Below are 20,574 nucleotides of genomic sequence, written 5' to 3' on the forward strand. Positions count from 1 at the left end.
GCTTTTTACAGTGGATGCCACTAAAAACACGGGTAGTCTATTTCTCACAGCCTCACATTCATACCTGTCATGGCACTGCTATGAATAAGGTCTATATCAGTGGTTCCCAACTGTTTTTTTTTTTGGCCATGGGACCCACATTTTCCTATTGTCATTAAGCCGCGACGCAAAATTGACTTAATAAAATATAAAAAGTTAAACAGATAGTTCACTCAAAAATGAAAATTAGATGTTTATGTGCTTACCCCCAGGGCATCCAAGATGTAGGTGACTGTTTCTTCAGTAGAACACAAATGATAACTTTTAACTCCAACGGTTGCGTTCAGTCAGTCATATAATGCATGTCAATGGGAACTTCATCTATAAGAGTAAAAAAAAAAACATGACAGACAAATCCAAATTAAATCCTGTGGCTCGTGATGACACATTGATGTCCCAAGACACGAAATGATCGGTTTGTGCGAGAAACTGAACAGATGGAATTCCCATTGACATGCATGATATGACTGACAGACGGCAACAGTTCAATAAATCTTCATTTATGTTCTACTGAACAAACAAAGTCACCTACATCTTGGATGCCCTGGGGGTAAGCAGATAAACATCAAATTTTCATTTAGGGATGAACTATCCCTTTAAGATGCTCCTGATGAATAGAATGAACATTATACCTGCATCCAAATCCTTCCCAGCTAACAAAAGTACCAGTTATGTAATTTATTGGTACTTTTTGGAAATTTCATGACTTACTAATTGAAAACATAACTATGATGTCGTATGCTTGTAATTTCTTTTGTGCTTTATTTATAATGAAGTGATATACAGTATTAATCGATCCACGGTTGCACCAAGATTAAAATAAATTCTTCATCTTTTTTTCAGCATTTTGCTTGATGGCCCTTCTGATCTCCTGCAAGGCAGAGAAAAAAATGATTGAAATAGATGAGGGCTTTGGTCATCTCATCAAAACAAATACAGAAAATCCAGGAACAGACTGTTTGGTAATTTCATCACTTCATCATTTGTGCATTTTATTCAGTTTTAGGCAACACTTTACAACAAGGTTCTATATGTCAACACTAATTTATGTTTATGTTTACATCATTTGTTAATCTGATAATTTCTCTTTTCTACTTTTTTAAATATTTTACAATGTAATTTATTCCTCTCATAGTAAAGCTGAATTTTCAGCTCATTACTCCAGTCTTCAGTGTCACATTATCTTTCAGAAATCATTCTAATATGCTGATTTGATGCTCAAGAAACATTTCTTATTATTATCATTGTTGAAAATAGCTGCTGCTGCTTAATTTTTTTGAAGGGGGGGGGGGGGGGGTACATTTTTATATATGATTCATTGATAAATAGAGATAATTTATTTCAAATAGAAAGCTTTTGTATCTTTTGATCAATTTAATAGGTCCTTGCTGAATAAAAGTATTAATTTCTTTAAAATTAACCCCAAAATTTTGAAAGATAATTTATAGTGTACATGTACTTGACATGACATTTTTTAAAAAGCTTGAAATTATGTCTAGTTATTGTTATTTGTGAAGTCTAATTAGGCTATAGTAACCTGATATGTATGTCACAGGTGGCTGTTACAAAGAAGCGCACAACAAAGGAGAATAGTAGGAAATAGTCTTTTATACAACAGTAATACCAAAACATGGGAAACAACCTCTTAACAATGACGAGACAGAACAAAGAACTGAACAAAACAGGGAGTACTACTAGAACTAAATGAGGGAGCTAATGAGATAATTAACAAACACCCGGTAAACAGAATGAAACTGAGGGTACATTTACACAACAACAATGTACTAAAAACAGAAAAGTTTTTTCTTTGTACAGTTGACAAAGTTGTCAAAGAGATCCCCGTTCACACGGATCCGTGAAAATGACATGGTGACATATGCTGCCAGTCCAGTTGGCGATGTCACTGTGTAAAGAAAGAATGCACACCTGCGCACATACGCAATCTTTTACAAAGCACTCAATGTAATACACATGTGCATGCCACCATGTTCACAGATCTGCGGTTTTGTAGTTTACACGGAGATGATAACGATATCGTTTTCAAAAACTTGCACTTTGAAACCCCTTTTTAAAAATATGCATTTTCTGGCCCCCAAAATGTCATTGTCACATAAACGAACGGCCAAAATGCAAAATGCAAAAAAAAAAAAAATCTGTTTTTAATTGAAAATGGTGTCATATAAATGGCCCTGACACATACTGGGAAAGTAGGTCACAGGAAAATTGAACTAAAATACACTGAACAGAACATACTCCTGACAATGTGTAAGAAACCATGTAAAATAAAATGTTACCACATCAACTTTATAGATTTTAAATGATTGTTCATATACATACTACCTATTTTATTAACAAATAATTATGATCCAAACCTTATTGTAGAGTGTAAAGTATTAATAAGTGTAATTGTGTGTATTTATATAAAACATCCACTGTTGCCTTGAATGATTTTTTTTTTAAATCTAAATGTATGTCTTCATAAAGGTTCCTTCCAGTAAAGGCATTTACAAAACAGATTCTTTCAACGTAAATGCCAGCATAAATGTGTCTACAAAAATAAAATCAAGCCAGAAGGTCACATCACAAACTGTGAGTAACAATAAAACTCTTCATGTTGGACTTTGGGGTTAATTAGAGCATTCTGCCAAATAATATTTGGCTTTCAAATTGATTTCAAACATTATTAATATCATCTGTTTCTGTATGTTGTGTGTAATTTTTCATGAGTAATTCAAACAGAAAAATTAAAGGTTTTATTTAAAAATACAGTTAAAAGCAGTTTGATTTTATTTCTATTCCCTTAAAGTGAAATTCTGCATCCTGTTTGCTATCATATACAGCAGATGTACCTTTTCTTAAAATGATCATTTTGCTTCAAAATATCCAGGTGATGCAGGCAGTTTCACAGGCTCCACAGCCATTCTACGATGGCCAGATGTTCAAACGCTCAATATACAGGGTGAGTATTACCAACAACAGCAAGTTTCCAAAGTTTTGGTCATTTCATTGGTTTTGTGATGGACTGTTTCTGCTATATATGTTTTCTAGAGTTCCACAAGAGGGAGAAACAGAGAACATTTCCAAGTAAGAATAAAGTGACAGTAATAATTCACACCATATGCAAACACAGACTCAGCTCAGCCTCTCATATCATCATCTGTGCTTTATTCAAGCAGCGAGCGAGTATCAGATCAAGTTTTAGAAGTACCTTTTCTTACAAGGTCAATGCGCCTTACCCGAGAGACAAGCTTGCTGATCTCATCAACAAGGTGATTTTATGTTTCTTTCAATGTACACTGCTAGTCAAAGGATTGGACACATCTACTTACTCTTTATCATTAATATTTTAGAAGCATTTAAAACCTTTAGATCATTTTAGATCATGAGAAACATGTTCAAATGTTTGACAGGATGGTAATCAATTTTTATTGAGCTTTCCTTTTCCCCACCCCATTTTTCTCTTCAGAAATTACTTGCTCTCCAAACCCAGGAGTTTGTTGTTTATGAGCCGCACTGGTACGCAGATGAAGGACAAGATACAGCCAATTCCGAACTGGATGCAATCTCTATTTCAGAGAATGATTTTCATCCAGAGATGCTTAGAAATCTGGACAACAGGTTCAGTCAACTAGCAATCATTTCCAGACCTGACCTGATGAGAAGGTGACAGTTATAGCAAGAAGTGTAGCAGATTTTTTGAGAATGAGATACTGAATGAAAACTTAAATCAATAATCAGGGATGCTGGGTCAAAAAAATCTGGAAAAATGGAATGAGGGTCTTCAAAGGTTTTCCTACTGTTTAATAGTGTTAAAGTAGCTCAGGTGTTTGGTTTTGGGTCAGTGTAAAAGATTTCATTGTGACTCTCAGTGCACGTCTTGATTTCTGTCGGCTGCAGGAGAAAATTCAGAAAGAAAATGAATATTATTTTCCGTAATATTATGATGATGTCATCACTGTTTTGGAATGTTGTACATTGTATGTTGATGAATTAACACCTTAATCTTGAATTTTATAGTATAAATTTGAATGTTGTCTGTACGTTAAAAGGACTTAATTAATTTCAGACATTTAATATAAAAATAAAAAATTTCAGTAATGCTTTTATTTGATAAAATCCTCTAAGAATACATGGGTGGATGGTGATAATGCAGTTTTTTTTTTTTTTTTTTTTTGCTGCATGTTTGAAGAGAGTATCTACTGTGACTGTGTAATGCAAAAACCTGTGACATATCTGGGTCTGTTGTTCCCTTGGGTGCAACATTAGGTGTTTTTTGAGCCATTACTGTAAAAATGTTCTGTGACTATTTATTTATTTTTTTTTGTATTATTTGTATTATTGTTAATAATACTGAAAGCAGAACATGCTACTGTAAATGGATTCATTATTTGGGAACTGCAAAAGGTGCAATGTTTTTTTTTTTTTTTTTTGATAAGTCCCTTAACCTGTTCAACCTGTTATTTATGCTTGACACAGAACTTTTAAATGCCACACAGTAACCTCTTGACATTTGCATGTCTTATGGCTGTCCCACAGGTAGTTTCCCACCCATCACTTGAGAATTTTTAGTGGTGTGTTTGTAAGGGAAGGATCAATAGTGTAATTATAGATAGAATGCACTTATTGTGTACATGCATGTTTTTACATTGTACTTACATTTAAAAAAATACTTGCATGTAATTATATCAAATGATTAATTTAAATAATAGTGCATAGTTGTTAATGACACTAAATATAAAGTGGGACAAATTAATGCATAAAAATTCCATTCATGAATTTTTTTTAAAGAATGTTTTATAACATCTAGTGCAAGAAAATTAATTAAAAAAGTAACCTTTTTACTCTATTCACTTATTCAGTTCAATTATTTTAACCCAGTTTAAGGGTTAGTTCACCCCTTCGTTCATCTTTGGAAAACAAATGAATATCTTTCTGATGAAATCGGAGCGATTGCTGTCCCTCCATAGACACAACCTATGCAACTGAAACTTTGATGTATCGATAAGTTAATAAAGAGATCGTAAAACTAATGCATATGAACTGAGTGGTTTAGTGCAAATTTCTGAAGAGACTTGGTCACTTTTTATGATGAACATATTTAATTTAGGCTTTTATTCACATATAAACATTGATCAGCGAAGATAACAGAACAGAAGCTCAACCAAACCTGAATGACGCGTGAGAAAAAAACTCTTGCTGAAGCTCAAATGTGCTGCATAACACAAGAATGAACCTCATTGGTCCTCGCACATCAAGTAAACCTGTTTGAGCTTCCATTTACCACAACTGGTGTGTGAGTTGATGAAAGTTTACATGTGAATAAAAGTCTAAATTCAATCTGTTCATCATATAAAGCGATCATGTCTCTTCGGAAAATTTGGACTTAACCACTCAATTCATATGGATTAGTTTTATGATCTCTATGAACTTTTTGAAGCATCAAAGTTTAAATTGTGTAGGCTGTCTATGGAGAGACATAAAAAGATAGAAAGATCTTCATTTATGTTCCAAAGATTAACGAAAGTCCCACAGGTTTGGAACGACATAAGGGTGACAGAATTTTCACTTTTGGGTGAACTATCCCTTTAACCTGTAGTACAGGGGCACATGCACCCAGGGTTGGGCAAAAATACATCAAAATGTATTTTAAAATAAAATACCAAATACCTTCATTTTAAGTGTATCAAAATAAACTACAAAATACAGCAGCCACACCATGTATCAAAATAAACTACTGTATTTTTGTATTTTAAAAAAAGGGAGTATGAAATTTCTTCGCAAACTTTCCATCAGTTGGCCTATTTGATCTATCCCTTCATCATTACACTGACTCAGTTGATTAAGTAAACAATGTTTGATAGCACCAGCTTTTCTCTGCCTGAGTCATGCAATAAATCTAACATATGCAACCAGTTAAAGGTACAATATGTACAGTAGGAGTTTTGGATTAAAATATCCAAAAAACCACTAGAACAATGTTATATATTTTGTTGACTTGTACATTATCCCAAATGTTTCCAAAAATGTTTAAATCCAGAGAAATATGCAATTTTAACCAGGTCACAGGCTGTATCAATGACATTATACCCGCGTTACCCTCAATTTCCTCAATTTATTGTGTAGAAACCATGGAAACACCAAAGACGCATTATATTCCTCATCTGTCTAATAAAACATATTATATGGTAAACTATTTAGCCTAGGCTACTAAAACGAACACCAAACCTTAACATCTGTTCTGAACTCAACAAGTCTGGGCAAACTACTCAGTAGTTACCAATCAGAGGTTGCATTTTTATGATGTCATCATGTAGACTTCTTGCACAAGAAAAGACCCTGTCACATAATAGTAATCACGAAGCTCACAAAGATGATGAATGTATAGAAAAATCTTAGAACACACAGGAGATCCAATACAAGAAGAAACACCACTGACATTAACGAGAACAGACAAAGACTAAAGGAGAACTCAGAGTTTAAATGCATTGGACAAACAAAGAGAACTAATTAGATAATTAACAAGATCACAGGTTAACAGGATAATTAACTAAATGAGGCAATGAACATTATGACACAGAAAACAGATCATTCATGTTAAAAAAATATTTTTTTTTTCATTATTATTATTATTATTATTATTTATTTTTTTTTTTTTGGTGTTCATTTACAATTTCAAATGAAATGCAATCTATAATTACAAACTATATATCTGTTGTTCCTCTTTCCATAAAATGATATCTACTGTGATGTCAGCTACTTTTAAAAACTGTGGAGAGGATCTTATTATGCCAAACCTCCATACATTGTAACTCTGAAAAACTCATGGATGTCCTCTTTAGGATATATTCAAAACATAAGAAATTCAAATTAATTTAAGAGAAATTCATAAAGAAAAAAAAAATCCTTATCAGTGAACAAACATGAAAGGATGGGAAGGAGGAGGAAAATGTGAGCATACATACTTTCAGGATGAAACCCATGAAGAGTTTTTTGCATGAGGACCCAGAACATCCTTTTGTGTAGTTGGCTCATGTGGATGAGCTTCATTTCTGCAGTGATCCAGAAACTGGTTAATCCAAGATAATTTCCTCCTGTAACTACAAATATATGCCATAAATCTGACAGTGCAGCTGGATGACATCATGATATATTACCATTTTTCAAAGATCTCAAATCTTAAAATACAAAAACCCTATTGTGTCTACGGTGCCACCCACAGACTGCAATACTGTAACATAAAACAACATTACTATTCAATACTCTTATTTTTGCACAAGCACACAACACTAGTTATTTGTTGTGTGCTTGTGCAAAAATAAGAGTATTGAATAGTAATGTTGTTAAACTGAAAAAAGCTTAAAAAAAAAGCTTAAACTGAAACTCCCAACAGTGCACGTATGAACACATTGGGACATTTCATTCACTCCTGTACTATTTTTGCTTGTTCCACACATTGTGAGCATCATCCCTCATAAGATACAGTGAAGGCATGCCAGAATACGTCTTCATTGTTCATTCATTTTATTAATGTCTCTGTTTGGATCGGAAGAATTCACAGAACGAGCTTCCAGAGTCAGGAGAAAGAACAAGAGAAAAGGGGACACCAGTCTCAAACTCCACTTAATCAACTCAAACTGCGATCCCCATGACCCAAACCACGGGGTACAGCTGTCTGACTATCATCACTTATACTTGAGAGGAGAGCCAGACTTTCAGACTTCAGCAGGGGTATGGCATCACACACTTTCTTTTACTTTAGACCTGACATTTTAACAGACTAACTCCTGGTCTAAAGATTTTCCACACACTCAATACTTTTTTTTTTTTTTCACACAGACACGCGGTCAACAAACATGTGGCTTCTAAAGACAAACAAGCTGATAATCTACATTTCATTTTTTTATGGTCTCATGATGCAATGAGCAACAGTATGTCACAACGTCCTTACATGTACGTTCGGCCAATCAGAATGGAGTGTTTAGACATGTGGGAACACTCTTGCATGAGCCATTGTGAGCCAACTGTGAGACATGTGTAACACATTTTGCTAAACCACAGATGGGAGTGTTTTCTTTCAGATCCACCACATTCCCAAAAAGGTTACACAAGAGGAATACCTGATCTATTCTTGCTGTTACTACTCACTGGAATCCTCTATTTAAAAAAAAAATTCATATAAAATTAAATTTCCTATCGAGTTTACCCAGTTAAGTCACTTGTGGTACAGCGTTTTAAAGTGAACATGGAAGATACGTTTTTTGTAAAATTTCCCCTGAGACTATTCATTTATTTCTAAATAAATTTATTAATAAATTTATTTCTTGGGTGAGGTTATATTCTGCCCCCCAAGCCTCTGTCAGAACCAAAAATACTTGTTCTGACTATTTTTCCCTCCACCGGTCCACTCACCAGGGATGTCCCTTGAGTCCACTTCTCTTCGCCATTGCTATTGAGCCCCTTGCTATTTCACTGCAATTTGATTCATCTATAAAGGGCATAAAAAGAATGGGTACAGAGCAAAAAGTGTCATTGTATGCAGATGATCTCCTCTTTTATATTTCCATTTTGGCTACGTCGATACTCGCAGCTCTTAATATTTTAAAATCATTCAGAATAATTTCGGATTACAAATTAAATTCTGAGCAAGAGCGAAATTTTTGCACTAAATTCTGCAGCTATAGGGACTATTCTTTACATAATTTTCCATTTATGATTACACACCACAGATGTATTTATCTTGGAGTCTGCATCATGGATAAATTCAAAGATCTTTTTAAATTCAACTTTGCTAATTTGCTATTTCAGATGGAGAAAGATTGCTTGACTCTGCTTCCCCTATCTTTGGCTGGAAGAATTAATTCAGTTAAAATGAATATCCTTCCAAAATTCTCCTATTACTTTCAGTGTATACCCATTTTCCTTCCTCAACACTTTTTTCATAAAATTGATACCCTGATTCTAGGATTTATCTGGAATAAAAAGATACCCAAAATTTGTAAGATATTCCTTCAGAGACCCAAAATACTTGGGGGTATATGCAATACTTGTTAAATCAGGATCAATCTCAGGATTCATCTGGATGGTTTAATATGGAGGCTACTTCATGCATGCCCACTTCGCTGACAGCCTTATTACATGCCCCCATTAAATGCTCTTCATCTCCCTATACCAAAAATGTCATCATTAAAACGATGCTGAGAATCTGGAGGCAATTCATACACCACTTTGGATTACAAACCTATTCTATTTTCGCACCTATAGAAGCAAAATTTTTCTTTCCCACCATCACTGATGGATAGTTCTTTCTCACAGTAGTCAGCACTGGGCATTATAACATTTAATGATCTGTATATAGATAATGTCTTAGATATACTATATACTGTATAGAGATATACTGGTCCTGTATATACTATATATACTGTATATAGATATACTGGTCCTGTCCATCTCTACAGACTTATTGCTCCCAAATCTTTAAATCATTTCCTAGGATGTATAGGAAAATGAAAGGCCCTCAATCACCTGGGTATACATTTCTGGTAGTAATTCTTTCCCTCCACCAGTATATAGACTAGTAACCTATACTTTGGGATATGTCAGCTGTGTTTAGTATGTTTAGCATCTTATTGTACCTGTGATTTTATTTTGTAAAGGTTTTTGTTTTTTTGGATGACCAAGCTTTATAAGGTATTTTATCTTTTGCTTTCTATTTAATGCTTACTATGTTCTTTGCTTTTTTCAGTATTCATTTTATTCTGTTGTTATTTGTTGTGTGGACCCTTTTATTAAAGGTGCCCTAGATTATGTTTTTAAAAGATGTAATATAAGTCTAAGGTGTCCCCTGAATGTGTCTGTGAAGTTTCAGATCAAAATACCCCATAGATTTTTTTAAATTAATTTTTTTAACTGCCTATTTTGGGGCATCATTATAAACGCGCCGATTTTATGCTGCGGCCCCTTTAAATACCGTGGTCCACACCCACAGAGCTCGCGCCTGCCTTGGACAGTGCCTTAACAAAGTTTACACAGCTAATATAACCCTCAAAATGGATCTTTACAAAGTGTTCGTCATGCATGCGGCATGCATGCGTCGGATTATGTGAGTATTGTATACTGTTATATTGTTTACTTCTGATTTTGAATGAGTTTGATAGTGCTCCGTGGCTAACGGCTAATGCTACTCTGTTGGAGAGATTTATAAAGAATGAAGTTGTGTTTATGCATTATACAGACTGCAAGTGTTTAAAAATGAAAATAGCGACGGCTCTCTTGTCTCCGTGAATACAGTAATAACCGATGGTAACTTTAACCACATTTAACAGTACATTAGCAACATGCTAACGAAACATTTAGAAAGACAGTTTACAAATATCACTAAAAAATATCATGATATCATGGATCATGTCAGTTATTATTGCTCCAGCTGCCATTTTTCGCTATTGTTCTTGCTTGCTTACCTAGTCTGATGATTTGGTTGTGCACATCCAGACGTTAATACATGGCTGCCCTTGTCTAAAACCATTTTATAATGTTGGAAATGTGGGCTGGCATATGCAAATATTGGGGCGTACACCCCGACTGTTACGTAACAGTCGGTGTTATGTTGAGATTCGCCTGTTCTTCGGAGGTCTTTTAAACAAATGAGATTTATATAAAAAGGAGGAAACAATGGAGTTTGAGACTCACTGTATGTCATTTCCATGTACTGAACTCTTGTTATTTAACAATGCCAAGATAAATTCAATTTTTCAATTCGAGGGCACCTTTAACAAAAGACATATACAGTGGCCATATATCTATATGTATATGTTTTGTAATTGTATGCATATTTTGTCAATATGGAAACATTTAAATAAAGTGAGGGAAAAATATATATATTTGGAAACAATATCTAAAAGTATAAATTTAAAAGCAAGGAAAACTATACAGCTGTTTAATAGGTACAGGTTTTTTCTGTAAAATGCCATTTTTACAACCCCTGACACGTATGGTTATATGTACACTTGTACACTGCGTTCCAAATTATTATGCAAGTGACATATCAGTAAGATTTCAGTAGAATAAACATTTAGATTTTAGTTTTTCTAAGAAAATGTTTGTTTGTTTATTTATCCATGTCTTTTTAGATAACTGGTATCAATCTCAGACAAAATAATTTGCCAGGTCTATGGAAACCCTACTTAGAGGTTGTTCCACATTATTAAGCAAGTCACAGTTTTCATGCAATATAGGGAGGAAGAAAGATCTTTCTGAAGATGAAAAGCATGAAATGGTGCAATGTTGTGCAAAAGGCATGAAAACAACTAATATTTTGTGAAACTGAATGGAGATTATCGAATTATCATAAGATTTGTGAGTGATTTAGAGCACAGCAGAACTCGGTCAGATAAAAGCTTATTAATGAAAGTTCCTGTTAAAAAAATTAATTGTATTAAAAGGGCAGCTATAAAAAAAGCCAGTGTTGAGCAGCAAACAGGTATTTGAAGATCCTGGTGTCTCTGGAGTCTCAAGAAGCTCTCCATGCAGGCTGGCAGTTGTGCGTAAAGATGCATTTTAGACACCACTAATCAAACCTCACAAAGAGAAACATTAACAGTGGGTGTAGAAATACATGAAGACTCATTTTTTAAATAGTTTTATTCACTGACTAATGCTGTACTACAATAGATGGCCTAAACGGATGGATTTCTGGATGGTTGGTGAATGGCCACCACATTCCAACAAGACTGCGATGTCAGCAAGGAGCTGGCGGGTGATGATTTGGGCTGGAATATTGGGAAGTGAGATGGAAGGTCCCTTTAGGGTCTCTGAGGGTATTAAAATGACTTTTGCAAGATATGTAAAGTTCATAACTGGCCATTTTCAACTATGGTATAAAAAGGAGGATAGTGCCTTCTGAAATACAATGCACTATGCACTATCCCATGCTGCAAAAAAACACCACAGCAATAAAACTGTTTGAAAATGTATTTGTACACCCACTGTAAATGTTTCTCTTTGTGAGGTTTGGTTAGTGATGGCTGAAATGCATCTTTACGCACAACTGCCAGCCTGCATGGAGAGCTTCTTGAGACTCCAGAGACACCAGCAGCTTCAAATACATGTTTGCTGCTCAACACTGGCTTTTTTCTAGCTACCCTTTTAATACAATTAATTTTTTTGACAGGGACTTTCATTTATAAGCCTTTATCTGACCGAGTTCTGCTGTGCTCTAAATCACTCAGAAATCTTATGATAATTTGATAATCTCCATTCAGTTTCACAAAACATTAGTTGTTTTCATGCCTTTTGCACAATATTGCACCATTGCATGCTTTTCATCTTCAGAAAGATCTTTCTTCCTCTCCATATGGCATGAGAACTGTGACTTGCTTAATAATGTGGAACAACCTCTAAGTAGGGTTTCCATAGACCTAAGTAGACCTGGCAAATTATTTTGTCCGAGATTGATACCGGTTATCTAAAAAGACATGGATACAATAAACAAACATACATTTTCTTAGAAAAACTAAAATCTGAATGTTTATTCTACTGAAATCTTACTGATAAGTCACTTGCATAATAATTTGGAACGCGGTGTATGTAAATTATGTTTTGTTCTTATTAAAATTAATTAAAAATACCTGAACTCTTCACATTCCCCATGTGATGAATACTGAAATCACACTTTTTTTAATATAGTAATAAACCAACTAGAAAAGTTTAAAGTCCCTGTAAAGTCAATTCTGAGAATTCTTTCTAAACACTATATAAATGTTACAAATGTATTGCTGAAACACATTACAAAGTCTGTGAATTGTGTAATGCTTAATTGTGAAGTTAGAGCGTTAAACAGATTTTCACCAAGTCTCTGCTCAGGATTTTTTGGGCGGAGCTAAAACGGGGGTCTGATGACGCACATCGTCCCCCGAGCATAGCCCCTCCCCTAACACTATTTAACTGTCGATGACGCACCGAGCGTGGCACCGCCTCTACAGCGGTTCACTCGCTCAATCTCGAGTGTCATTACAGTTATACACCCCTTTGCACATTTAGCTAGCAATGCCTTCGTCACGCAAATGCATAATCCATGGTTGTTAAAGTATACAATATGCTCGGTCTCCTTATTTAAATTTCTTAAAACGATGATATGAAGGATTCTAAAGTGATCGTTCTACACCGGATCATTTTACAAACTTTCATCAGACAGCTGGGATTCACAGATAACCCGCTGTTTTTGGTGAATGTGACTGAACAGACCTCGGCCCCCCCTCCTCCTCCTCCCGCCTCGGCCTTCTTACCGTCCCGACGATAACCGATGAAATATGGGGCCGGACAGAGTCTCTCCCGTCCCGGCCTTCATCCTCCCGTCTCGTGGCACCGTCATTTGTCGACTCGACAACAGTCCGGCAGTACGTGACCACCAATGAGTGTAGTCCTAACTCTACTAAAATGTGCAACCCTCTAACGTGATTCTTTTGTTTATATCGGGTGTGTCTCATACGTCCTGAAAAGTGAAGCCACGGGCTCTTTGATCGCCCCCTGGAGGCTGGATGCAGTACAGGTCATAAACCCCGCCCTCTCAATGCAGTCGAATGAGACTTCAGTGAAAACTTAAAAATAAATTCTGCTTCAAATAAAACTTTCTGAAAGATGGTTTTGGTCATTTAAGGTAGTTGTTATCACGCTGATATATATTCAATTGTTCGTTTTTGTGATGATTTAGATTTTAGCTAGCAATTTGATGCTATAAAAACGGGGCGTGTCGTCATGATTCAAAGTTGATTGACAGCTTGTCTGAGGACTATCGGGGCTTCGAGGGGAGATTGAAGATGTATTAAAGGTCCCGTTCTTCGTGATCCCATGTTTCAAACTTTAGTTAGTGTGTAATGTTGTTGTTAGAGTATAAATAAAATATGTAAATTTTAAAGCTCAAAGTTCAATGCCAAGCGAGATATTTTATTTAACAGAAGTCGCCTACATCGAACGGCCAGTTTGGACTACATCCCTCTACTTCCTTCTTTAATGACGTCACTAAAACAGTTTTTTGACTAACCTCCGCCCACAGGAATACACAAGAGTTGCGTTTGTAGAGTGTGTTTGTCGCCATGTCGTCGAAGCGCTGTTATTTTCATCCCGCAGTCCAATCACCGGGTCTGATTCCGGCTCAAATTGATAGGGTAAAATTAAAGACATGTTTACAATAACACTGAGCGCGTGCATCTCCACGTTATGGTAAGAGGCGTGACTTTTCCGGGCACGGAGCGCTAAACTGCTGTCGAATCACAACACAGGAACCGCTGGCACAATCAGAACTCGTTACGTATTTCTGAAGGAGGGACTTCATAGAACAAGGAAGTCATCAGCCCGTTTTTATTAGTGCCCAAGGAAGTCGACCGGAAGTTGAAGTCGGCCGCGTGCCGCCATCTTGTAGCAGAACTTCACTTGCGTTAGCATCCCATTGACTCCCATTCATTTTGGCGTCACTTTGACAGCGAATAACTTTACATCTGAGGCGTTTAAAGACTCCATTTGTCCATTATTTATTTCTAAAGATACACGACAATGTATAAAGGGCTCCATTACCTTCTATGTTACATTATGGCCCCGTAGAAACAGTTTTTGTAAAAATAGGCTAACGATTGCGTCATAACCACTCGACTCTCTGTCGCACAGTAGAGAAATTACCGTACAGACAGGAGGAGAAGCTCGCAGGCAATAGTATGCATTAACTTAATATGGCGTACTGGCGTTACATTTTAAAATACTATACAAAATAATTAATCAGAATACTTACTCCTGCTCACTCACGCCAAAGAACTCCCCGCTCAAGCTCGCCGTCTCTCCAAGATTAACGATGGCAGTTTGCACGCACAGCTACTAGAAGATTTACATCTGTCAGACAGGTTGCTGACGTCATCAAGCTTAGTTTGAGTCTGCGCGTCAGAAACGGAAGTGCTAAAAATCGCTAAAAATGGGCTTCACTTGTCTCAATTGAGTTCCAATGGGGTCGCTGTGTCCATTTCTTTTACTGTCTATGGTTTTTATGACAGTGGAAACAGCGGTATACAGATAAGTAAATTATGTGAAAAATACTGTGTTTTTTTACACGCGAAACATGAACACATGTTATATTGCACACTATAAACACAATCAAAGCTTCAAAAAACCACGAAAAACGGGACCTTTAACTAACTGTTAATTTTCGATTTCTTTGTTATTTAACACCAACAAAATGAGTTGTTCAGCAGTAACTACTAACCGACCTACAGGATCTGACGGATCACTGAACTTTTTTTCTGTAACATTAAATGTGGGCGTTATAAGCTAATTAATAAATGTTATTAGTTAAGATAACACACCTAATGTTAACCATGTCGGAAAAAAGCAGGTAATCGTTATCTGGCAGTTAGGCTACTTATTATTTTTATGGGTATAAAATAATAATTAGCAAGACAAAACTAATGATAGCTTACTCTAATTACAGCAATCGATCTCCTGTAACGTTAGTTGAACTTGATTTAAAATGGCAGGACCGTTTCTGACGATTTAGAGTTGTTTCTAGTGGCATATTATATTGATTTTATCTACTGAATTTGCTGTTTCAAAAATATTATTGCTCTAGAAACAGAATAGCCTATTATTTTATAGGTAGACTTTTAAATTGTGTATAATTTTTATAGTCTATTTAAAATACATGAATGATGACGCAGTCGTCTGGGCGGAAGTTTGATATCGCAACTCCGCCTCCGGGCTCCACTGACGATTCCTTCTGCGCATGCCCAGGCTCCAAACTTTTTTTTTTTTTGCGTAACGTGTCAGCGCCCATTCATCGGCCCATTTTGGCTTCAGTTCAATGCAATAGAAGGAAGCGGCGTCGCGTCGTCCATCTTTTTTTACAGTCTATGGTTTATATGCATCAGTATGTTTGACTCATTAGACAAGTAACGCCTGTTTCACACATAATCCGTCTGCAGTGCGTATGGGTTGCGTATTTTTTTACGCACCCATGTTATCGTCACTTTGCAGCTAAATGTCATTAGCATGTAGGTGTATACATTTAAGTTTACGCATTAAATAGCTCGTTGTACATACATTTGTATGTCTAATTAGTATGCTACATGTCATTTATATAGGGCAGACCGTGAAGTAGTTATAAAACGTCTTAATGTATCAATGTAGCCTACATCTAAATAAGTATGTTGAAAGTGTACATAATGTATAAATATAAATCTGGAGTACACGTTACAATTTTGATGAATTTTCATTTTACTAAATATTAAACTCGAACAGTCTCGTAGCGCACTGCAAACGTGTGCTGTGTGAAAGCACAATGGCCGCTTCCTGCTTCAGCAACACATACGCACTGCATACGGACCGCACACGCACTGCAGACGGATTATGTGTGAAACAGGCGTAAATTGAGACGGCAGCTCTCGCGAGTGGGTGTGGTTTCAGCGCCGACAGCGGACACGCCCCCAGCGTTTGAGAGCAGAGAGCGCTGCCTATTTTTTCGAGATTTTGATAACTTCATTTACTTGCAGATTTTTTTAATCATTCAAATTTGGCAGGGTGATTAATAACACATTTTTCTGTGGTGTGACAAACTCAAAACACATACTTTAAAATGACTTTACAGGGACTTTAACATCCAGAAAATTTCTAAGCAGTGAAATCATTTTTATTTTTATTTTTTAGAAACAGCTTAGTTTTTCAACGAGACACACCAGAAGTGCATAGTAATAGCATTTGCTGCATTTGGAACCACTGACACAACTTACCCTGAAGAATCTGACACACTACGGTAATAATAATAATTAAAAAACAAACAAACAAACAAACAAAAACGTATATGCTCTTACTATTCCTTAATCCCTCTCTGCTCTAGCTTGTACTGTTCAGAAATATTTCTGAATAAAAATATTATTAAATCAGTATAAAAACAATTACGCCTTAACAATTACACATAAACTGTGTGTATGTGTATCTAGCCTACTTAAGCATAATTTGGGGAAATATTTGTACCCAGATGTGAGCTAAACCTGTAAAAAAAAAAAAAAAAAGAAAGAAAAAAAAAGTCATTTTATACAGGTATAAAATGACAAACTGTAAACAAAATGTGTAAAAATAAGAAAATAAAGGGGTTTTTTTAAATAGTAAAAATGCATGATATTTTCTGTTAGGATTAGGGTTACAATTTTTTCAATTTAGTTATAGCATTTATAGCTGTATATGAAAACAATAGTAGCCTATGTCCCCATTTAGATAGCTAAATAAACAGCTGTGTCTTTTACAGCTCAGTTCCCCCTGTCAGGTATTGTATTGTTGGCTGTTGAATTGTGGTATGACATTTTCATGATTGCCATCAACATATACTTTTTTAGGTTATTAAAATTAAATTAAAATGTAAAACATGCATGCTAAAAAAATATACACTTGGTTAAAAACATTGTATTACATTACAAACAGGTTCATCTTTACAGGCGGTCATGACTGTTAAAATCATGCGACACTGACCTCTTGTATTTAACAGGTGACATGACACTTCTCTTGTGTTCACCATGTGGGGAACAGAAATTTGTCTTGATTACATTTGAAATCTGCTTAACATTACGCAAAAGAGGCACTCAGTCAGACAAGTCCGTCTATTGCATGTTTCCAGAAAAGAAAAACCATGGAAATGCAGCACAGAGTAATGCAAAGTTACTTCACACAAAATCGTGTTCTGTGTGAATGGACCCTCAGTGTACTGGAATGCAGGTGTAACTGGTGTGAAGAATTTATTGATTTAATCTGATTTTTGTTTATTTCCTTCTGTATTTGTATTATTTTTATCTTTTTCTTCTTCTCTTAAATTGTTTCATTAATGCTTTATATTTGTCTACATTTGTAAAAAAAAAAAGAAAAAAAAAAAGATTGGTTTAGTGAACTTCACAAAATTTTATTCCTATATTATCGTTCACAAGTTATGTGAAAATAACGCTAAAGTAGCGGAACTTTTCTTTAGGAATTTGTTGGGGGAGGGAACGTTATCAGTGTAGAACACCTGCGGGATTTCCTCTTGCACGACATGCGATTGCCTCAGTCTACTTGCGTATGAGGCCAATGACGCATGTGCTTTTCGCTTCTCCCCGAAAAATATTCTGTGTGTACCAGAGTGGGAGAAGCTGCCGCCTCGTTGCTCCACTGATTATTTCCTTTAATTACAGTTACAGTGCAGAATCTCATTGAGTGGTCGTGTGGTCCTTGTGTGTGTGAGAGTGACCGGTCCAGACATGCTACATTAATTTGATGCTGTGACCCGGATGCACCAGATCTGCTGCAGCCGATCGCTGGGGTTCGACAATGCAGGATCACAACGCTTCTGCAAACGACGGACGAAGGATCTTCATCACTGACGTTCTAGTGGTGGTGTCTGGACATTGAACTGAACTGAGTAACTGAACTCTCGTTCCACATTACGCACACATCAGACTTTACACTTTGTGCACATTGAACTGTTTTCCATTTTTTTTTCTCTCATTTCTGTTTGTTTAAGCATACAGTAATTGTGAGGTAGCCTAAATTTTTCTTGTTTATGTTTTTCATTATCTAAAATTTGCAATATGGCAGAAGGGGGATGGAACGAAGATTTAGTAACGCCACACATTAGCAGGGGGCACGGGTTGTTTGGGGTATCCGAGCCTGTATTTGGCAAATCACGCATCTTGGTCTATGATTCTGCGACTGATCCGACTGTGCCTAATGAGTCGAGTAAACCAAACTTCCACCCCTGCCAATGCTGGTCCTGACAACGTTACGCAGCAACTACGCGACCTCATTGGTCAGCTCGGAAACCAGAAAGGTGCATCACCTGATTCCGTTCCAACAACAGGCCGTTGTTGCCGAAAAGCCTGTCAGCATGCAGGTAGCAGTAGGAAGCGAAAGTGTAGGTATAACCTCTGCTGCATGTACTGCAAGCCCACACCCTAAAACAAGTGAAGCCACAGAATTAGGCACTTTAGAGCGTGTACTGAAAATGCTAGAAAGGGTGTTGGAATGCACAACTCTACCTGTTTCAGAACCAAAGCCTTGTACGTCACCGTGGTATCGAGCATCCCCGTGTGCAGTGCGCGGAGACCGATCTCATTCAACTCGTTCACACTGCATGAGATAAAGAAGATGCCCTGATTGTTTAGAGTTTGGACATCAACGTAAACAGTGTCACAGAGTTGTTGGCCAAGGTGCGGCCCAGACCAGGGATGGTCAGGGAAACTAGACCACTCACACTGGGGAGAGGGTAGTGTGAGTGTTGAGAGTCAGCCTCTCACCAGCGAAGATGATCCGATGGTCGTCTATAGCAACCATTGTCAGGTTGAGACAAGTGGCAGTATCATTTTATTCCAAGACATCGCAAAGCTGGAAAAAGCTGACAGTTTGTTTTATACCGATGTGTTGGTGAATGATACAGTCACATGCCAAGGCCTGTTAGACACGGGTTCTAAGGCATGTACTATTAATGAGGAAATCAACCGCAAGCTGCTGGATACATGCGGGATTCTTGAGTCTGGGCAGCCCCTTGCTGATATTTTGCTTGTGGGGTGTGGCGGTCAGGGTTCCCACACGCCTTGAAAGTACTTGAAAGTACTTGGATTTCAGACACATGAATTCAAGGCCTGGAAAGTACTTGAAAACAAATATTGGTCCTTGAAAGTGCTTGAATTAAATTTGAAATAAATTTTGTGTGAACTTATTATAAGAAGTCCCTCTTAGTCCTAACTATATTTGTTTTGGAATATTATTTTACAATCAGTTTATGAGTGTTTTCCATTGCAGTACTTCCCCTTGCTTGTTATTAGGCGGGGATTGGACATTTGAGCTGTGACACTTGCTGTGTCCAAAATGAACATTGGACATTACAACGTGGACGAATAAAAGGTCTCCATGATCTGCTTTTTAAGAAATAGTGTTGTTTTGTGCTATATCGCTTTCTGTTAGTTGCAGTCCTGGCGCCTCCGTCTCAACAAACTGTGTAGTACAAAGCGACATACATTCACATCACGTGTTAACACAGCGGTAGAGTTATACTCACGGAACACTGCAGTTATTCACAATCACAAAAGTTTATTATTTGCATGCATTTTAAAGCCTTACCGGTTAAACTATTTATCTGCATGCTCGCCTAACACAAGCTTTTCTGAGGCGAAGCACGCACACTCTAAAATCCTGTCAAACACTGCATTTGCTGGACAAAGTTATCATTCGCATCTTACTCTGTTAGTGCTGTCAAATACACACAAGGTTTACACCATTGTTTAAGTTTAAAGTTAAACAGTTGAGAGAAAATTGAATCCGTGTCAATATATTAAATGTGCGCAAGAGCCTTAAAGGGACAGACAACAAATGCTGTGACTTGTCCTTAAAGGGATAGTTCAACCAAAAATGAAAATTCTGTCACTCTAAAGTCCAAACCTGTATTTTGTCTTGTGCTGAACACAAAAGAACATATTTTGAAGAACGTGGGTAACCAAACATTTGACATAGTATTTTCTTTCCTACTATGGAACTCACTGGGGA

General features: G+C 36.5%; 1 protein-coding gene and 1 long non-coding RNA gene across 2 annotated transcripts in view; one reads left to right on the top strand and one right to left on the bottom strand.

The window, feature by feature from the left end:
• The window catches only part of LOC125261003 (cadherin-like protein 26), a 21,590-nt gene extending 17,187 nt beyond the window's left edge, over window positions 1-4,403 (top strand). The window contains 6 exon segments of the mRNA XM_048179544.1: window positions 883-1,001; window positions 2,524-2,628; window positions 2,927-2,998; window positions 3,088-3,123; window positions 3,213-3,308; window positions 3,506-4,403. Coding sequence (XP_048035501.1) covers window positions 883-1,001; window positions 2,524-2,628; window positions 2,927-2,998; window positions 3,088-3,123; window positions 3,213-3,308; window positions 3,506-3,706 — 629 coding nt within the window. The 3' untranslated portion in view covers window positions 3,707-4,403.
• LOC125261005 lies at window positions 253-20,119 on the bottom strand. The gene is made up of 5 exons (XR_007183186.1): window positions 19,071-20,119; window positions 18,872-18,986; window positions 8,449-8,524; window positions 7,002-7,136; window positions 253-910 (listed from the first exon to the last, which is right to left on the bottom strand). It is a non-coding gene; the product is annotated as an uncharacterized LOC125261005 (long non-coding RNA).
• Between the last annotated feature and the right edge of the window lie 455 nt (window positions 20,120-20,574).

Source organism: Megalobrama amblycephala, unplaced genomic scaffold (assembly GCF_018812025.1).
Source record: "Megalobrama amblycephala isolate DHTTF-2021 unplaced genomic scaffold, ASM1881202v1 scaffold230, whole genome shotgun sequence".
In the NCBI taxonomy this organism is placed as follows: domain Eukaryota; kingdom Metazoa; phylum Chordata; class Actinopteri; order Cypriniformes; family Xenocyprididae; genus Megalobrama; species Megalobrama amblycephala.